Genomic DNA, 20,535 nt, shown 5'->3' with positions numbered 1-20,535 from the left:
AAACTGGTGACGCTCTGATCTGCATGAAATAAAACACTTCACGCAAAAACCTGCACGTCTGAGTGAACGTCACTAGCGTACGCGAGCTAAGGATGCTAACACACAAACTAGCATGACTGTGGGGTGGGAGGGGCGGCTCCTTGGGGGGCGGGGCTAAAAACTACCTTTGTGAGTTTGGGGCTCTTAAAAAGCTGCCTGAATAAACGCGCTGCCACACAGGTAACTCACCCACAGGTAACTCACCCACAGGTAACTCACCCACAGGTGACTCACCCACAGGAGACTCACCCACAGGTGACTCACCCACAGGTGACTCACCCACAGGAGACTCACCCACAGGTGACTCCCCCACAGGGCACGAAGCTAAACAGGAAAACATTTTAACCCCTGAAGCGCCACCTGTTGCTAAGCTACAGGAGGACGTCACCTGTGCTGGGTCCTCATGGCAACTGGTGGACGCTGTCGTCACAGGACGTTGGTCACGTGACCACGACGGTGCTCCCCCAGCGGGGGTGGGGGGTATAACCAGTCCACCCACATCTGGACGTCCTCCAGCGGGTGAAGACACTCCCTAAAACCAATGAAAGTTGTAATAATGTTGTAATAAGGGAGGACATCAGGAGACAGGTGTGTGTGTGTGTGTGTGCACCTGTGCTGCACTGGTGCTAGTAAACGTTCCCGGGAATGTTGGAGGAGGAGGGGCTAATTGCTGCGACAGCGGGAGGAGGCTCAGGGAGGACTTCCAGGAAGCGTCGCTCTCGGGTTTTCACACAGATTCGGACCGTTTTTATTCACTCATCTTATTTAAGAACAAACAACAACAACAACAACAACAACAACAGCGCCTCAGCTGTTGTACAGCGTCACCACCCGGTCGATGGGCGCCCTGCAGATGGGGCAGAGCTTGGGCGCCGGCAGGGCGTCGCAGCACTGGACGCAGGCGCACACGTGGCCACACTCCAGGAAGACGCAGGAGCGCGGGCGGCTCAGGCAGATGCTGCAGATGTTGGGCGCCAGGCGGCTCTCGTCCACGTCGAGCTCCCGCAGCCGCCGCCGCTGCTGCCGGGCGAAGGCCTCCAGCAGGAGGCGCTCCTTCCTGCTGCGCCGGTGGTGCCGGTAGCGCCGCCACAGGATGTAGAGCAGCGTGGAGCAGGCGGCCACGCCCACCAGGGCGGTGAGGACCTGCCACAGCCTCAGGCTGCCGCTCTGCTTCCGCAGGAGGCCGTCGTAGTCCAGCCGGGTCAGGAAGTAGCACAGGCCCTGTTTGGGCGGCTGCAGCTTGACCAGGTTGTTGTCGAGGACCAGCTCGCCGACGCCCGTCACGCTGTCGCCCACGCGCAGCATCTCCTCGGTCTCGTGGATGCCTTTGGGCCGCTCGCCGCTCAGGAAGTGGCCGATGGCGCTGGACAGGGACTGGGCCGAGGGGTGGAAGTTCTCGTACGTGGTCTCCAGATCCAGCTCCGAGGCCTCCAGGGGGCGGAGCACGCGGACGGAGGCGGTGACGTCATCGTCGTGCGACGCCAGGACAAACGGGACCGTGTTGGTGCGCTGGTGGATGATTTTCTCCGTGCTGTTCCTGCAAACATCCGTTTTTTGAGGGTTCCTCAACTACGGGGAGGACGTCGCTGCTGGAGCCAATTAAAACTCGTGCGTGAGCGTTACCAGATGTGCGTGGTGCGGTTCCACACCATCTTCTCCTCCTTCAGCGTCAGCCGCTCCACCACCCCTCTGCAGTTCTCCACAAACTGGCTGTTGAGCGTTTCCTTCACTGACCTCACCACACCTGCAGCAGCCAGACAGGGGTCAGAGGGCGTCGGGCACACAGCACCTGCAGCAGGCGGCTCCTTCACCTTCCACCACGGCGTAGGGGACACATCGTCCGGGGGCCTCGCACAGCAAAGCTTTCAGATCCTGGTCGATGGAAACCTTCTTGGCTTCCTGCAGGACCCACGAGCAGATTAATGACACGAGAGGACGTGACAGCAGCGTCAGAAGCCGCTGGAGCGGAGGCTGACCTTTAACCTGGCCACGGTCGTGGCTCGTTTCCGGTAGATGCTGTAGAATAAGGCGGTCAGGGCCGAGCTGGAGGCCAGGACCAGCATCTGAGCCGTGGAGGGCTTCCCACCGGGGTCCATGGGGACAGGAGCAGCATCCAGGGACCCTCTGAGGGGCAGAGAGGAGCTTCAATCCTAACATCATCTAACTAACACGGGAAAACACCCTGCAGATTATTAATCTGGAGATTCTACAGGCAAATTAGCCACAAATTATTGGGCTGCTTTCGGGTTCATCTTTACTTTCAGCTACGTCGATTAATCAACAAATTATTTGATCAATAAGGCGAAATAAATCACTACGTTTAGGACGACTCGGTCCGGATCAACAGTTGATCTATAAACCCTAAAAATAAAGAGTTTAAAGCACCGTTAAATGCGTCACTGGGTGTCCTTCGTAAACTAGCGAAACTAGCAGTTAGCTGGGAAGCAAAGTTGCGGCTGGAAAAGTTCTAACGAGCCGTTTTAATGTGGAATTCCAGCACATCCCGATCACAAACAACGCGCACGTCTGCTGGCGAGGTGACAAACCTGGATTTGGTGTCTTTTCCGCGTTGAGCAGCTTTATCGGCAGCAGAAGCTAAAAACACAAGCTAAAGGGCTGCGGAGCTCCTGGTGCACTTCACCTCCCGGCCAGCAGGTGTCGCCACATAACCTAGATAGATAGATTAGATAGATAGATAGATAGATAGATAGATAGATAGATAGATAGATAGATAGATAGATAGATAGATAGATAGATAGATAGATAGATAGATAGATAGATAGATAGATAGATAGATAGATAGATAGATAGATAGATAGATAGATAGATAGATAGATAGATAGATGTGGATGTGATGTGTGTTTTACAGACTGCTATCAGAAAGTCTTTCCTTCAGCTCCTTCTTTTACTCGACAACAACATTTCTAAAAGCTCTAAATATTAAACGAAATATTAAATATTTCGTTGAATATTAAACAAAATATTTCCTCAGGTTTATTAAACAAAAACAGTTTAATACAGCAGAATATCTCCTCCACATGTCCTACAGGGCACTAGGACACGGTCCCTGGGACACGGTCCCTGGGACACGGTCCCTGTCTGCTCCACCTGTCCTACAGGGCCCGAGGACCCGGTCCCTGGGACACGGTCCCTGCCTGCTCCACCTGTCCTACAGGGCCCGAGGACCCGGTCCCTGGGACACGGTCCCTGCCTGCTCCACCCGTCCTACAGGGCACTAGGACACGGTCCCTGGAACACGGTCCCTGCCTGCTCCACCTGTCCTACCTGCTGGTTCTGAGCTTGAACGGGACCCTGTGATTCCCCTCTTTGATCTTAGCTCTGTGCTGTATTAGCAACAATAGCGTCACCATTTTCTCTGGATAAACTCTTCATCCATCTTCTTCCCCATCAAAACACCAAAGTCTCCTGTTGGATGCATGTTTACATCGGAACAACAAACCATCAATGGCAGTTTGGGACTGACAACACAATTCTTCTCTCCTTTGATCCAAGAATGAGAAGCAGCCTCAGGAAGTAGCCAGGGAACATGTATGTAGTGTCTCACACACACACACACACACACACACACACACACACACACACACACACGCACGTTAAACACCCATTTAACCTCTCCCAGCACATATTAGGTCCATAAAAGAACCTTGGAGCACCCAGGTGTGTCCCCCTCCCCCGTCAGGACATCAGTGACCGTCCTATAATCTGTTGTAAATGGTTCTGGTCCTCTGGTTCTGGTCCCTGGAGCTCTGAGTCACCTGCTCTCAGTCTCATTATGGATCACGCCCTGCAGGCACCGTTCTTCCTCTTTTCCTCCTCCTTCTCTCTGCTCCCATTTTTTAGAGGATTGGGGAACATGAATGTTTGATGGCTGTAACGAATCCTCATGAATTAGTCAGCTGTTTATGTGGCTTCGCAGCAGAATCTGGAGTCGGAGCAGTCGTAGCCCGAGGGGACGATCTGACACGTTCCTCCACCGCTCGCAACTTCTGCGCCGCTGAAGAATCTGAGGCCGCTGAGAAGGAAAATGTCGACGTGCAGGTTTTGTTGTTGGTAATAAGAGCGCAGAGACGTCTGAGTCTGATGTGCTGAGCAGCAGAAACACCAGAATCTCATTTACAAGTCAGCAGGTGTGAAACGCTGCCTTCAGGGTCCCAACACACGCGTTGGAATTCAGGAAAACATCAGGAACCTCAAATTTCTGTGGCGGCGTCACAGAAATTGTCATGTGACAGCATGAATGGAAGACACGTGTCCTGGCGCGGATTTAGGAATTCTGATGAAATCTGAGTTCAATTAGCTTCGTTTTAAAATGGCTTCTGACTCATGAAGCTAACTTAGCCAGGCGCTAGGCGCTGTTCTGCCCCTCGCCTGCAGGGGTCACTGTAAGTCCTCTACAGAAACCGAGCCTGACCCCGGAAAACTGCTTTTAACAGGAAGAAAGCCCGAGCAGGGCCAGGCTCCGTCCTGCTGTGGTTCATGGTGTGGTGAGCGGCACCGTCCGATGACATCAGCCGTGATCTGGTGTGGTTTTGGGTTCCTGTTCTGGAAGATGACGGCGCTACGCCCGGCGAGCGCCTCGCTGCCGCCATCTGTTCCCTGTCGTCTGCTGCTGTCGCAGCCTGTTTGTGCCAAGAAGCGCTTCTGTTCCAACGGCTCCAGAGACGTCGCTGCTAACGTCAGACACTCGCAGATGAAAGAAAATAGAGCCGTAAAAACATTTTCGGAGCCTGCATCTGTCCTTGAAAAGGCTTTTTCACACACAGGAAAGAGACAAAGGACCAAGAAACATTCAGAAATAAAGGACGAGTGATGGAATAAGGACAGGAAGAAGAACCGGGCCTTAGCTTCATCTGCCCAGGAACCAGCAGAGACCAAACCAGGAACCAGCAGAGACCAAACCAGGAACTAGCAGAGACCAAACCAGGAACCAGCAGAGACCAAACCAGGAACTAGCAGCTCACAACAGGACTCCGCCGGTCCACGTGTGACTGAAAGGTTGACAACCCCCCCCCATCTGTCCTGGGGGGCCTTCTTTACGGTCAGATGTGGTTCGGTCTGCGGATGAATGGCTCCTTCAGAAGAAAAGGCCCAAACTCCCCAAACCTGCAGGAACCAGTCAGAGCGTGTTAACAGGAGCCGGCAGCACTTTCATGTCAGCAGTGGAGGGGCTCCTGATGGAGCAAATGTGTCCACACACGCTTTTACATCAAAAACATGCTAATGTAAACAAGTTGGTGGATTCATTTAAATAATCTCTCATCTCAAATCACCTCTGAGACTTAAGACAGAAGCCCAAGAGAGGGAAGTTTTATTCATTAGAAAACGCAACACAATTCTTCGACAAGCACTCAGAGATCTCAGAGTTATATTTAGTCTTTAGGGTTCGTGGTTGCACGAGGAAACGTGCACACACCAAAGCCTGAATGCAAACAACATGAAAGGATGAGAGGGATCAAAGGGTCTCCTCAGTCTCACATTTATCACAGTGTCCGTCTGTAAGAGTCACTCCGGAGGAAGGAAGGAGCTGGTGAAGGGTGGCGCTGTCACTGGGCAGAGCCGGGACACAAACATGGCTTTCGTCCTAAAGTCACGGTCCGAGTCCTCCTCAGGATCAACGACTCGGTTGTGGATCGCGAGCTCGGAAATTCAGGTTGGATGAGGATTGTCTCCGATTTTAGCAAAATTACAAACATTTACGAAGAAAAGCCCAGCGAGAAAAGACGGTTGTGACGCCCAACGAAGCTCCGAGTGACTTTTATCACTAAGATATTAAACCTGAGAAGTTTTTCAACATTATTTCACATGATTCACGTTGATTTATCCGGTTTAGCACATGCTAACCTAACCTTAACTAAATCCGGAATCCTGCTGATGCGTTGGTCATTGGTGGTGTTAAGTGCTACAACACAGATTCCCGGGCAACCCCCTCCAGGCCGAATTTAGCGAGGAACGAGAAACAAACGAAAGATTAACGTAACAATCAAGCAACAATCGAGCCCGTGTTTACGACAATTATCTACAGACGAGCGCGTTTCTCCTGCTTGTATCAAAATAACAGCTATTTTTCCAAGATTCAGATTTAGAAACTCCAGTATTCCGACAACACTAAAATATATATTTATATTACAAGAAGATCGAAAAAGAAGGAAAAAGTCCCTGCAGCCGAATCCTGCTCACGAAAACCAAAGTCACGCGATGGATGTGCGACCGGCTCGTCGACGGTTTCTCAGAGCGTTCCTCGGCGTTCCTCGTTGTGCTGTCGTTCCCTCTGTGCATCATCGGCCCTCTTTGTAAACACGCAGCGTCCCCAAAACCTGCCGCTCGGATTCCCACCGGATCGGGCCGCCGCCTGCTGGTGGGGCAAGTTCCTGGAACTGGGTTTTGGGGCAGGTGGGTGGTGAGGTGGACCTGCCGCAGGTCACACCAGCGAGGTTATAAATGTAAACGTGTTGTTGTTCCCATCACTCACAAAGTTGATCTGACACTGCTGCAGCCGGGCGATGTCCCCGAGGTCCAGCTCCGACAGTAGCTGAGTCGGCTCGGTGCTCGTGGTCAGAACCCTCCGCTTCTCCTCCCGACCCCGCTTTGGTTCCTCCTCTTCCTCCTCCTCCTCGTCTTCCTCGGCGATGGAGAAGAGGCGCGAGGCCACCTCGGCGGTGTCGGCAGGTGGTCTGTAGTGGCACTGGCCGTTCAGCAGCCTCCTCAGCGGCATCATGGGAACCGCCTCCTCGCCCAGCAGCTGTTGCTGGCAGTGCCGGAAGTCGCTCTGGCGCTTCAGCCGCTTGAACTCGCTGAAGGCGGACGTGGCGTTCTGGTAGAGGCTTTGCGCAATCGCCCGAGCCTTCTCGGACTTGCTGACCAAGACGGCGTGACACCGGAGCACCACGGCCATGTTTTTGACCTGGTGTCTGTAGATCCACGCCAGGATTTTGGGCCGGCCGGGGTCGGGGCTGCAGTAGGTGATTCTGTTCAGCGAGTACAGGTGGACGGGCTTCTTTTTGCCGGATTTGTCGGCGCTCATCCGGATACCCTGCGGCCCCACCGTTAACCTCATCTTGAGGCTCTGCTCCCCGTAGTTGCTCCTCGTCCAGATTTTGGCCACGGCCTCTTGAGTGCAGCCGTCCCCCTTGGCCGTGATGGTGACCACGCTCCCCAGGTAGCGCACGTTGTAAACCGGCTCCTCTTTGTTGAGCTCCACCTTCTGCCGTTTGGTGTGGAAGATGTTGCCCACCCAGTCGAAGGGGCAGTCGGGCAGCAGGTCGGGGCAGGAGCGCAGCAGAGAGGACAGGATGGACTGGTAGGTCAGCCCGCTGCCGAGGCTCTTGGCTTTACTCTTGGACTCGTCTTCCACCAGAACAAACTTGTTCCGTTTCCAGGGCAGCATGGCGGCGGCGCGGAGGCGAGCCTGGCGAGACGGTGGAAGAGCTGAGGGAAGCTGCTCGCCGAAGCTCAGCTGACAGACTGAGAGCCGAGAGCTTGTGCCAGTCCGCTCCCCCGCTCGCTCCTCCTTCCTCTCCTCCTCCTTCCTCTCCTCCTCCTCCTCCTCCTCCTCCTCCTCTGCTCTCTGCATCATGCAGCGCTGATCAGTGCAAGAGTCTCAGCGCGACGCTCAAGCACCATCAACTCCCTCCCTGCTTTGTTGTGCTGCCTCCAAATGGCTCCCGACCAGAACCTTGATTATCCTTCCAGCAGCGAGGCAGAGATGGAATTTTGCTTTTCACAAAAGTGATGAAGGTGGAGGCGCATCCCTTCATCATTCCCAGAGGAATTCTGCTGACTTGGACCAAGGAGAGGGACACAAAATCAAAGCACCAAGCACGTCTTTGTGTGGAGGCAAAACCAATTTTCCCAAATAAGTTGTAAATCAAATTCAAATTAGTTTGAACGCAGAGAAAACAGTTGGAGTTGGAATTCTGTCGGATCAGGTCAAGATTATCATCAAAGTTAAAGTTTACAAACCAAAGGGACACAAAAGGCATAAAACCAGGTTTAAAGGCAAATAAATACAGAAGCAAACGACTTATTTTCCTGGTGACGCGCAGGGCGGCCATCTGGGATTTTTATTTTTCCTGGAACGAGCATCAAAGTGGAAAAGTCTGACTTCCGTGTTGGAACGTTGCAGGACTGCCGATGATGGCACTTCCAAAATATCAGATTTGAGAATGTGAATAAAGACGCGCAGCAGAAACTGTAACAGGTAGCTACAGCTGACTGATCTGGAATAAACCAGCTCCTCGGGATGCAGGTCCCAAGGCTGGATTCAGGTCAGGAGCCTTTAAGGAGCCGGACTCAGGGGCCTTTAAGGAGCCGGACTCAGGAGCCTTTAAGGAGCCGGACCCAGGAGCCGGACTCAGGGGCCTTTAAGGAGCCGGACTCAGGAGCTTTTAAGGAGCCGGACTCAGGAGCCTTTAACCTGATAAAAGGCTGCTGCTCTCTTGATTCTGCTGTGATCAATCACCGCTGGTCCCGTCGGCGTCTGCTGCCGAGCTCCGCCCACACTGACCTGTCACAAGATGGTGGATTAAGTTTTCTGCAGAGCGGTCGGTCGCCGTGGCAACACCAGGAAATGAATGCTTTCTTCCAGCCACAACGATAAGTGTCATGAATGAGAGGAAAGAGCCTCACCGGCTCGACCTCGTTCAGGGTCGTGATTTATTCCACTGAGTTCCGAGCCGACAGTTTGTTCCAGTTTGTTCTCGTTTGGATTCTGTTGCTGTTGTTGCTTTTACGGATTCTGGCCGGAGGGCGATTTCAGGGATTAGTGGAATGTGATGTGATGTTCCGGGAGCGGTCGGGACTGTAGCCACGGAGGAGCAGCTGCCCTGTCCAGATGATGAAGAGCCTGCACAGACCCTGGTCCTCTTCTGTGTTCCCAGCTGGACCTCCGACCCGTCAGGGACAGAGTTGTTGAGGGCTCAGGAGCCGTACTGCATCCCACCACCAGGGGGGGTCCGCCGGCTCTCACAACGAATTTTGCTTTATGGCTGCACAAGTTAATGTTTTCAAATCATGTGGAGTTTAAGTGATTCATCACCTTCCTCACCTTCCTCACCCTCATCACCCTCATCACCCTCATCACCTTCCTCACCCTCATCACCTTCCTCACCCTCATCACCCTCATCACCCTCATCACCCTCATCACCTTCCTCACCCTCATCACCCTCATCACCTTCCTCACCTTCATCACCTTCCTCACCCTCATCACCCTCATCACCCTCATCACCTTCCTCACACTCATCACCCTCATCACCTTCCTCACCCTCATCACCCTCATCACCCCTCATCACCTTCCTCACCCTCATCACCTTCCTCACCCTCATCACCTTCCTCACCCTCATCACCCTCATCACCCTCATCACCTTCCTCACCCTCATCACCCTCATCACCTTCCTCACCTTCTCACCCTCATCACCTTCTCACCTTCCTCACCTTCTCACCCTCATCACCTTCCTCACCCTCATCACCTTCCTCACCCTCATCACCTTCCTCACCCTCATCACCTTCCTCACCCTCATCACCCTCATCACCTTCCTCACCTTCTCACCCTCATCACCCTCATCACCCTCATCACCCTCATCACCCTCATCACCTTCCTCACCCTCATCACCCTCATCACCTTCCTCACCTTCCTCACCCTCATCACCCTCATCACCCTCATCACCTTCCTCACACTCATCACCCTCATCACCTTCCTCACCCTCATCACCCTCATCACCCTCATCACCTTCCTCACCCTCATCACCCTCATCACCCTCATCACCTTCCTCACCCTCATCACCCTCATCACCCTCATCACCTTCCTCACCCTCATCACCTTCCTCACCCTCATCACCTTCCTCACCCTCATCACCCTCATCACCTTCCTCACCCTCATCACCCTCATCACCCTCATCACCTTCCTCACCTTCTCACCCTCATCACCTTCTCACCTTCCTCACCTTCTCACCCTCATCACCTTCCTCACCCTCATCACCTTCCTCACCCTCATCACCTTCCTCACCCTCATCACCTTCCTCACCCTCATCACCCTCATCACCTTCCTCACCTTCTCACCCTCATCACCTTCCTCACCTTCTCACCCTCATCACCTTCTCACCCTCATCACCTTCCTCACCCTCATCACCTTCCTCACCTTCATCACCTTCCTCACCCTCATCACCCTCATCACCCTCATCACCTTCCTCACACTCATCACCCTCATCACCTTCCTCACCCTCATCACCCTCATCACCCTCATCACCTTCCTCACCCTCATCACCTTCCTCACCCTCATCACCTTCCTCACCCTCATCACCCCTCATCACCCTCATCACCTTCCTCACCCTCATCACCCTCATCACCTTCCTCACCTTCTCACCCTCATCACCTTCTCACCTTCCTCACCTTCTCACCCTCATCACCTTCCTCACCCTCATCACCTTCCTCACCCTCATCACCTTCCTCCTCACCCTCATCACCTTCCTCACCCTCATCACCCTCATCACCTTCATCACCCTCATCACCCTCATCACCCTCATCACCTTCCTCACCCTCATCACCCTCATCACCTTCCTCACCTTCCTCACCCTCATCACACCTCCATCACCCTCATCACCTTCCTCACACTCATCACCCTCATCACCTTCCTCACCCTCATCACCCTCATCACCCTCATCACCTTCCTCACCCTCATCACCCTCATCACCCTCATCACCTTCCTCACCCTCATCACCTTCCTCACCCTCATCACCTTCCTCACCCTCATCACCCTCATCACCCTCATCACCTTCCTCACCCTCATCACCCTCATCACCTTCCTCACCTTCTCACCCTCATCACCTTCTCACCTTCCTCACCTTCTCACCCTCATCACCTTCCTCACCCTCATCACCTTCCTCACCCTCATCACCCTTCCTCACCCTCATCACCTTCCTCACCTTCCTCACCCTCATCACCCTCATCACCCTCATCACCTTCCTCACACTCATCACCCTCATCACCTTCCTCACCCTCATCACCCTCATCACCCTCATCACCTTCCTCACCCTCATCACCCTCATCACCCTCATCACCTTCCTCACCCTCATCACCTTCCTCACCCTCATCACCTTCCTCACCCTCATCACCCTCATCACCCTCATCACCTTCCTCACCCTCATCACCCTCATCACCTTCCTCACCTTCTCACCCTCATCACCTTCTCACCTTCCTCACCTTCTCACCCTCATCACCTTCCTCACCCTCATCACCTTCCTCACCCTCATCACCTTCCTCACCCTCATCACCCTCATCACCTTCCCACCTTCTCACCCTCATCACCTTCCTCACCTTCTCACCCTCATCACCTTCTCACCCTCATCACCTTCTCACCCTCATCACCTTCCTCACCCTCATCACCTTCCTCACACTCATCACCCTCATCACCTTCCTCACCCTCATCACCTCATCACCCTCATCACCCTCATCACCTTCCTCACCCTCATCACCTTCCTCACCCTCATCACCTTCCTCACCCTCATCACCTTCCTCACCTTCTCACCCTCATCACCTCCTCACCTTCATCACCTTCCTCACCCTCATTACCTTCCTCACCCTCATTACCTTCCTCACCCTCATCACCTTCCTCACCCTCATCACCTTCCTCACCCTCATCACCTTCCTCACCCTCATCACCCTCATCACCTTCCTCACCTTCTCACCCTCATCACCTTCCTCACCTTCTCACCCTCATCACCTTCCTCACCTTCTCACCCTCATCACCTTCTCACCCTCATCACCTTCCTCACCCTCATCACCTTCCTCACCCTCATCACCTTCCTCACCCTCATCACCCTCATCACCTTCCTCACCTTCTCACCCTCATCACCTTCCTCACCTCAGACTTTGGCTGTTTCTGTCTCTTGAGAAGTGCTGATTCGTCTCTCTGACCTCCACCAGCTTCATATTTCCGTCGTGCACGGCGGCCTAATTGAATTGGACTCGGTTCTGTTCTGACCGAGCGGCCTAATCAATGAGGTTGACGGTGCAGAGAAGGTTCTGGCTGTAAGAAGGCTGATTTATGGGTGGACGTGCAGCAGAAAGAGCAGCTCACTCTGCTTTTTAGATATTAAAGACTGGAAGAGCGAAGGCGCCGGAGAAGAAAGAGAAAAACAGGCAGGTCTGCTGGAATGAGAAGGGAAGCACAAACCTCAGGAGGCCGATCAATATCATCCCGTTCCCAGGACGATGAGGCCGAGGAGCTCGTCTGGACGCTTAATGAAAGTCAGGTGAATCATCGTTTGATGAGTCGGCCAAGCGAAGGGCATCAGGTTCTGGTCCTGTTCCCTTTAATCATCAGGAGAAGATCAGAGTTCCTCCAGGAGCCTCAGCACCAGGCTGAGCGTGGACAGGAAACCTGATGGTTCCTGGTGTCGTTCCCTCCTCCGTTCCACCTCCTCTCTTCTATTGATGATTCATTTCCATGTGAGCTTTAATGTTCCGCTTGGATGTTCCATGTTCAATGATTTAAGGGCGACATAATTCCAATGTTCTCCTCATCTGAGCTCAGCAGGTGGTCATTTAAAATCCTGCCACTCACGGTGGGAGGTGACCTTGGTGCTGGGGGGGGGGGGTGAAATCCATCCATGATAACGAGGTTTTCTGTGTAAAAGTGTCCATTTAATCACGTCTTTGTGGATTTTAAATGCATCAGAGGTTTGCAGAAGGTGACCCAACCTTCCAACGACCGTTGGACCGTGTCAGATGACGGTCGATGACCATCAGCAGCCGCAGATTAAAGCTGTAACCTGAGATGAGGATTAAAGTCATCCGATGCCTTCAGGTGAATCTGGATTCCTCAGCTCTGCTTCTGCGTCTTGTTCTCTTCACACGTCCTCTCTGATAAATGCTGACAGGAGCCGGAGGACGCAGCACTCACGCTAATTAATGTTAGAGGTAATCATCTGACATCAGCACGGATCAATCAGAGCCTTCCCCCAGCGTTCCCCCAGCGTTCCCCCAGCGTTCCCCCAGCGTTCCCCCAGCGTTCCCTCCTCTCCTGCTCATCAGCCTCATTTCCTTCAGCAACGTTCACAGGTGGAGACCAGAATCTGTGTCATCGGTTCCGCCTGTTTAATTAAGCATCCCCGATGTTCAGCACCCGTCACTAATTCGTGTTTTTGTCACGTAGCGTTGCCTGAGAACATCTAAGGTCAAATAAAGTTGATGAGAAGCTGAAGTGTTGCAGCCCAAGTGGAGCTCTTCATTCATGGAGCTGCAGAAGCTGCTGGAGCCAAATTAAAGCTTTCATCTTCCTCACAGCTGAAGAACATCAAAGACTTCAAAGCATCATCAGACAGACGGATGAAAGCGTTCTTCAGAGCCGTCACCTTCAAGCCAGCCGAGAAAAAAAGGATTTTAGACTGTGAATCAGAACAGAGATGAACTAAATCAAAGGCCAGCGTGAGGCCGACCTGGAGGGGGCGGGGCTTACAGGCAGGTACGGCGTACCGGAGCTCTGAACACGAGATGCTGCTAAATCTCACAGACACAAGCAGGTTGACGGTCTCGTGGTGTCAACAATAGGACCAGTGTTCCGGTACTGCACGTGCACGCTGGTGTGTGCACGCTGGTGTGTGCACGCTGGTGTGTGCACGCTGGTGTGTGCACGTTGGCATCACACAGAGAACTTTATGGTGATTGACTGCAGCCAATCAAATCAAAAGAAACAATCAGGTCACTTATGTAAGGTTGTCTGTGTGTGTGTGTGTGTGTGTGTGTGTGTGTGTGCTCTCAGCAACCTTCAGTCTGGAGCACATGAACGACCTCCGGCTCTTCTGTCTTCACTAATTGTTTCAATTCCCTTTAAACTAAAAGTTTTCTCTCCTGCTGCTGCTCCCGTAACCAAAAACACTTGAAAGTGAATCCTGGATCCTGGATCCTGGATCCTGGATCCTAGGTCCTGAATCCTGAATCCTGGATCCTGGATCTGCTGCTGCGTTCGGATCACGTGACCACCAAACCTGCCTCCATGGGGACCCGGAAACAGATCACTTGTGGTCCAAACTGGAGGTTTGTCTGGAGTCTCTTGCAGCAGCTTCTCCTCAGTATCACTGGAATATCGAGGGACCAGAGGGAAAATGGTGAAATTCCGTGGATGATTCCAGCCTGACTGTGATTTTGTTTGGGATGCGGCTCCTGGGCCGTCGGGGTGAGATGATCTATGAGGAACCGTCCCTCCTGTGGGGCTGCAGCTCCTGTAATGAGAGGATTTGGCCGCCGCTCTGAGGATGGAATCTGTCGACGCCACACGGAAGCTCCGTCAGGCTGGATTGGATCCGGAAGATTTACGTGCTGCAGCGGCCCTGAGGGGGGGGGGCAGAAGCTGTTAGAACAAGATTGGCTTCGGGGCGCAGGCGCCACCTGGGGACCTCACCTCTGCCCCCACCCTCACCTCCTCCCCCACCCTCACCTCTGCCCCCACCCCCCACCCCCATCCGGGCAGGAGCAGCTTCCCTTCGGCCGTATCAGCCGGCAGCAGCGGCGCCTCGGCTAATGTGATTGGCGGAGCAGAACCGAGCCCCCGCTCAGCTGCAGCCAGGCGCTCGCAGACACGTCCTGGGGGGGCGCGCGTCCCGGGACGACGGCGGGTCGTCACATATTTGCCATGGGAACGGGACGTTGCCTTCAGGAATTCTAAGATCATTATTTCTGTGACATGAACTGACTTTTGGGACTTGGGTAGGACGGAGCTGTGGACCTGATCCTGATCCTGATCCTGATCCTGACCCTGACCCTGACCCTGATCCTGATCCTGAGGTGTCCCCACCAAAGGTCAAAGGTGAGAGCAGAGGTCTCCCAGCTGGACACAAACATGACGTCAGTGTTTGTTTTTATGATCACTGACATGATGGACGTGGGCGTCGGCCTCGCTTGTATTCCTGGTTTTCTTCCCTCTATTTTCCGGATGAATCAAACGTCTCATTCAGGAGACGAAGGGACGTCTCCTGAATGAGAACCCGTCCTCCCACGCTGAGAAGCGCGATGTCCACGCTCGCCTCCATAAATAGCCCCGCATTAATCAGTCCACACGTCCTCGCTGGTCTGTTGGAGATGCCAGGATGACGCTGCGGTGACGCCGACGGTCCGACGTCTGTCCTGCAGGACAAAAACAGACGCCTGTTTACGGGGACGTCCACGGAGGACGGTCCTGGGAATCAGCTCCCTCTCCCAAGGAGACCGAGGACAAAAAACAGCCTGTTAGCAGCATACAGATGAGAACACCACATCTATTATTCAAGGATGACGTTTCGTCCCCCAGAGTCTCAATCATTTTAATAATTAGGATTATTTTTATCAGTTCCGGACAAAATCACACAAATAAATTATTATTCCGCTTCATTAGGTAAATCCTGAGGAAGCCTCAGATTAAAAGATAGATTAAAATCCTCATTTCTGAGTTTTCTGCCTTCGTTAAGGTGTCGTCAGTTTCTGTCTGATGTCCAGAGGGTCCAGAACGGAGACCTCCTGGTGGGACGGTCCCAACTGGAACATAAACACGCCTAACTTCCAGAGCCGAGCGGGAATGTGGATCAGATTCTCTGACTCCAGATCAGTCGCACGGCTTCAGACCAGGAACACTTCCAGTGTTGCTCCTCCACCGGGACCATCCGGCTCCTGAATTATACATGACGGAACCTCGTGGATGATAATAAAGCTTTGTGTCCCGAGCCAATGATCCCCATCATTTACATACTGGGGGGGGGGGGGGGCTGTCAGAGCTGCTGAACACATGTGGGTTCTACAGGACGGACGGTTTGGTTCTGATCCGAGAGCTTCTGCCGTCCAACCCCCCCTCCAGGATCCTGTGGTGATCCCACAGGAATCAAAGACACCTGGATGACGCTTCATCCTTTTCTCCTCCGATTGGGACCGAATGAGGCCCGAAACCCACTGATGGGATAAAAGATCCATCTGATCAGATCCTTCAGAACCGTCAGTGTTTTACATAAACGGTGAAAATGGGTCAGAGAGTGGAGCAGCTCAGAGGCGGCGAGCAGATGAATGCAGCTAACGACGCCAACTCAAGCTGTTTTTTGGGTTCTGGTTCAGCCCATTAACGATCAGGACTGACACCAAGGTGCTGTCTGAGCCAGCTGGATCATGAAGGTCCAACAGCACCGCCGTCTGATTCACCCAGAAGCTCGTTAGGGTTAGGGTTAGGGATCAGCAGAACCGCTAATTTGGTCCAAACTCAGATGTTACTCAACTCCTCCAATAATGGCCACGTCACAACAAAGACGTGAAATGGTCCAAACCGGATTTACTGGTAGTTATGGCGGTTATGTAACCTGGGCTGGTCACCATGGCAACAGCTGAGGCAGTAGCAAACGGTGACGGCTGGGCTGTTGTGCTCATCTATCTGTGAACCACTAGCGTAGCATCAACAGCTAACTGAGCTAATGTCATGTATGAAGCTGGGCTGGCCTACACGTGCACGCACTGCTGCCGTGCATGAGCGTGCATGAGCGTGCATGAGCGTGCATCACGGCGACAGTTTGAGGCTTCAGCTACCCGATTAGCGTGCACACACACACGCACGCACGCACACACACACACACATGCACACACACACACGCACCCTGAGGGGGGCAGGAAGAGCTCAAGGGGGCCCTAAAGAAGAGCAGGATTTGCTAGTTCGATTCTGAAAGATCAACTTTCATGGCAGCAACGTGATGCAGAGAAAAATAAATGGCCTCGACCTTTGACCTTTAATGAGGAATCAATTCATAATTGAAATGCTTCTGGGCAACTTTGCTAATTCCATTTCTGAAGCATTTTAAGGATGAGGAACACGGCTTCTTCATTATTTCCAGAGGTGATTTCATATTGATGAAGGATCAATAATTGAGGCCGTGGCGATGGACAAGGTGCTGCTCGCCGTCCTGAAGGCTGAGCAGACGCTGACGTCGGCCGGCTCGAGCCCCGGGCTCGTTAATCCTAATTAACACCCTTCAGTAATGAGCTAATTAGCCCTGCTACGCAGCCAGAGGTGCGATGTTGCTACACGTCTCTGGTTCTCATCAGGGCTGATTATCGCTGAGAGTCTCGTTTTGGATCATGTCACGTGCTCCGGAGCGCCCCCTAGTGGCGGCGATGCCGCTGCCTGCTGGAGGCACCTTCAGCAGAAGAGACACGTCCTCCTTCTCACCACTGACAGGCGTCACCTCGACTTCCATCCGCAGGTTTATCAAAGGCTACGACGCTCATAGCGCCACCGTCAGGCCAAACTAGTGTCGTTCATCCACATTCAAATGATTAAATTAGCTTTTGGTTTTGGCAAAACTTCATTAGATTTCTCACATTTAGACAGAAATGAACAAGATAGAACTCCAGTTTATACATTAGCATCCCAGCACAACTTCTACACCACATTTTGTAATTGGCCACGCCCACTTTGGGCATCATTTAGTGTTGGTATTTTTTCTTTATATGTTTTGTTCATATGAGATTTTACAAACTATGAAGATGATTTAGAAATGTAGCTGTTTAGTTATTTTAATATTCAAATGAACTCGGTGAATGAATGAATGAATTTAATGTATGTGCGTGTGTGTGCATGAGTTTGTGCATGAGTGTGTGAGTGTGTGCATGAGTGTGTGAGTGTGTGCATGAGTGTGTGAGTGTGTACTATCTTCAATAGAACAAAGCTCAGCCTCCCTTTGATGGTGGGTCAGAGTCTGGAAAAATGATTAAAGTGCTTTGTGAACTCCTCAGAGGAGAGACGGTAAATCTACAGAGCAGCAGAAAAGAAATGTGAGTGTGTGTGTGTGTGTGTGTGAGTGTGTGTGTGTGTGTGTAAGTGTGTGTGTGTATGTAAGTGTGTGTGTGTGTGTGTGTATGTAAGTGTGTGTGTAACTGTGCGTGTGTGTAAGTGTGTGTGTGTGTAAGTGTGAGAGTGTATGTGTGTGTAAGTGTGTGTGTGTGTGAGAGTGTATGTGTGTGTGTGTGAGTGTGTGTGAGAGTGTATGTGTGTGTGAGTGTGTGAGTGTGTGCGTGTGTGTGAGAGTGTGTGTGAGAGTGTATGTGTGTGTAAGTCTGTGTGTGTGCGTGTGTGTGTGTGTGTGAGAGTGTATGTGTGTGTGTGTGTGTGTGTGTGTGTGTGTGTGTGAATCTCCTGTTTTCACAACATTTCCGTCTTCAGTCACTTCCTGAACAATAACGCAGTCATGTGACCTTGGAACAATCAGCTGTGCTAATTAGCCGTCATCTCTGGGGTTTTTGCCTAATTGCAGCAGTTTGGCTGCAATTAGGCCACGTTTTCATTTCCCCAGAAACCGAACCTGGAATCATCATCCAGGAGATGATCCACAAGAACAACAGCATCAAAGCTCGTGGTGCCGTCGGGTCGCTCCAGAGAAGGATCCTGATAATGGTGATCCCAGTCGATCCGGATCCACCAGGAATCCTCACTAATTCCTAAAAAATCCTAGAAAACAACAATGGAGAACAATAAAGAACGATGGAGAACGATGGGGAACGATGGAGAACGATGGAGAACGAAGGAGAACGATGGAGAACGAAGGAGAACAATCAAGAACGATGGAGAATGAAGGAGAATAATAAAGAACGATGGAGAATGATGGAGAACGATGGAGAACGATGGAGAACGATGGAGAACGAAGGAGAACAATAAAGAACGATGGAGAACGATGGAGAACGAAGGAGAACAATAAAGAACGATGGCGAACGATGGAGAACTATGGGGAACGATGGAGAACGATGGGGAACGATGGAGAATGATGGAGAACGATGGAGAACGAAGGAGAACAATCAAGAACGATGGAGAACGATGGAGAACGAAGGGGACCAGCTGCTGCTGCTCCATCAGCGTCTGCTTCTCTTTAAGCGTCGTCTAAAACAGCTGAAGGAGTCGCAGCTTCCGTGTTTCCATCTGTGAACGTTCCCGATGTCCCAGATTTTCCAGCCTTCCGGCTGCGGCCACAGAATCAGCGAGACAAAAACATCCCACGAAGTGCTCGAATCTCCGCAGGGTCAGACGGAAAAAAGGGAAAAGGGCTTGTTTGTTCTCTCGACTGTTCGCGGCGCCGTGATAATCCGGTCACGTTCCCGTGCTGCCGCTGAGCTTCGGGACACATCTGCAAACCTTCCTGCTCCGCTGCAGAGCCCAGACGGAGCTCTTTATTCCTGCCTATTCCTCCGTTCAGGAGCGACGGCGGTGATGGATGGAAGCGCCGGGAGGGCCTCTCCTCACGCCTTGGTGGTCGTCTGCCCCCTGGTGGCCGACCTAGGAACAGCGCCATCCTTTTCTCAGGCTTGACTGCAGATTCCTGGTGACATCTTTCAGAACGTCTGTTTTCAGAGGCGGAACGTTCCCACATTCATCCATGATTCCGCCTCTCACACATCCGACTCGTCTTATCTCTTGTACAATAGGACCCGGATAAATGTGGACGTCAACTCTCCCATGAGGGTCTCTGTTGGAGAAGAATGGAACTGGTGGCCTCCTTCTGGGGGGAGAAGCTTCCGTGGCTGTAAAACATGTTTTATCTTCCCAGATACAACAAAGCAAAATCCGCTGGGAGGGGCCGTTTGTCAGGGGGCCACACTTTGTTGGGCCCGATCAATAGTTCTCCAGCTCAGACAAAGCGCAGCGAGGAGCGGACGGGGAACCTTGGGTCAACCACGTCAGGAGCCCCGCCCCTCCCCCGAGGCGCCTTCCCTGGCCTTTATGTAACCAAGCCTGCAAAAACAGACATAAAAGCCCTAAAATGTGGGATCACAAAGCGGCGCCGACCCGCCCGACAGCAGCCGCGACACCGGAGATGCCTTTAAAGTAGGACATCAACTATTGATGCCGCGGCGACGCCGCGATCAGGTGTGACGCCTCCAGGGCGGATTTAAGGAATCACTGTCGCTCCCAGAGCAGCCGCTCATGCATCTTTAATAGAGGCAGCCCATTCTGGGACCGTTCTGGGACCGTTCTAGGACGGTTCTGGAACCTTTCTGGGACCATTCTGGGACCATTCTGGGACCGTTCTGGGACCGTTCTGGGACAAGAAGACCAAACTGGATCTCAGGACTTTATTAAAGTGTGTAAAACCACACACACACACACACACACATCCCTGTGCTTCTATCTATGTGAGAACATTTATAGACAATACATGGAGCTCCTTACCTTAGCCATCAGAAATAACCCCCTGACCCCTGACCCCTGACCTAAACCCAATTTTAACCCCGACCTCAAAACTATGTCTTAACCCTCCAACCAAAGTGTCCTCACTTCCCCACAAAGTCCTTGGATTGTTTGTAGAGCATTTCGGAGCTCAGTATGTAGCCAGTACAAGAACACACACACACACACAAACACACACACACACACACACGCACACACACACACACACACACACTTTTCATTATGCATTCATTTGATTAAGTACAGCTGAGTCCAGTTATAATTCATGTTATTAGTCCAGATCAAAGCTGAATGTTTCC

General features: G+C 52.4%; 2 protein-coding genes across 3 annotated transcripts; both read right to left on the bottom strand.

Annotated features, from left to right (window-relative positions):
* Positions 1 to 763: 763 nt before the first annotated feature.
* On the bottom strand, positions 764 to 2,721 carry mul1 (mitochondrial E3 ubiquitin protein ligase 1). 2 transcript variants are annotated; one of them, XM_003977797.3, is made up of 5 exons: positions 2,586 to 2,721; positions 2,016 to 2,163; positions 1,851 to 1,938; positions 1,663 to 1,783; positions 764 to 1,576 (listed from the first exon to the last, which is right to left on the bottom strand). In XM_003977797.3, exons 2-5 carry the CDS (start codon positions 2,133 to 2,135, stop codon positions 847 to 849), a joined length of 1,059 nt encoding a protein of 352 aa, XP_003977846.2. In that variant the 5' UTR covers positions 2,136 to 2,163; positions 2,586 to 2,721; the 3' UTR covers positions 764 to 846. The 2 variants fall into 2 exon arrangements, with proteins under 2 accessions (XP_003977846.2, XP_011617325.2); XM_011619023.2 differs by lacking the exon at positions 2,586 to 2,721 and adding an exon at positions 2,425 to 2,566.
* A 2,793-nt stretch (positions 2,722 to 5,514) lies between these two features.
* Positions 5,515 to 7,713, bottom strand: fam43b (family with sequence similarity 43 member B). The gene has a single exon (XM_011619046.2). It carries the CDS (start codon positions 7,631 to 7,633, stop codon positions 6,479 to 6,481), a length of 1,155 nt encoding a protein of 384 aa, XP_011617348.2. The 5' UTR covers positions 7,634 to 7,713; the 3' UTR covers positions 5,515 to 6,478.
* Between the last annotated feature and the right edge of the window lie 12,822 nt (positions 7,714 to 20,535).

Source organism: Takifugu rubripes, chromosome 3 (assembly GCF_901000725.2).
Source record: "Takifugu rubripes chromosome 3, fTakRub1.2, whole genome shotgun sequence".
In the NCBI taxonomy this organism is placed as follows: domain Eukaryota; kingdom Metazoa; phylum Chordata; class Actinopteri; order Tetraodontiformes; family Tetraodontidae; genus Takifugu; species Takifugu rubripes.
This window is presented reverse-complemented; position numbering and strand designations above follow the sequence as displayed.

Bases quoted from the DNA above. Each gene is read 5' to 3' on its own strand.
- mul1 (XM_003977797.3), bottom strand. From the start codon at position 2,135: ATGGACCCCGGTGGGAAGCCCTCCACGGCTCAGATGCTGGTCCTGGCC. The intron at 1,939-2,015 runs GTCAGCCTCCGC...TGGGTCCTGCAG, and splicing joins CGACCGTGGCCAGGTTAAAG to GAAGCCAAGAAGGTTTCCAT. The intron at 1,577-1,662 runs GTAACGCTCACG...GGATGTTTGCAG, and splicing joins AACCGCACCACGCACATCTG to GAACAGCACGGAGAAAATCA.
- fam43b (XM_011619046.2), bottom strand. From the start codon at position 7,633: ATGATGCAGAGAGCAGAGGAGGAGGAGGAGGAGGAGGAGGAGGAGAGG.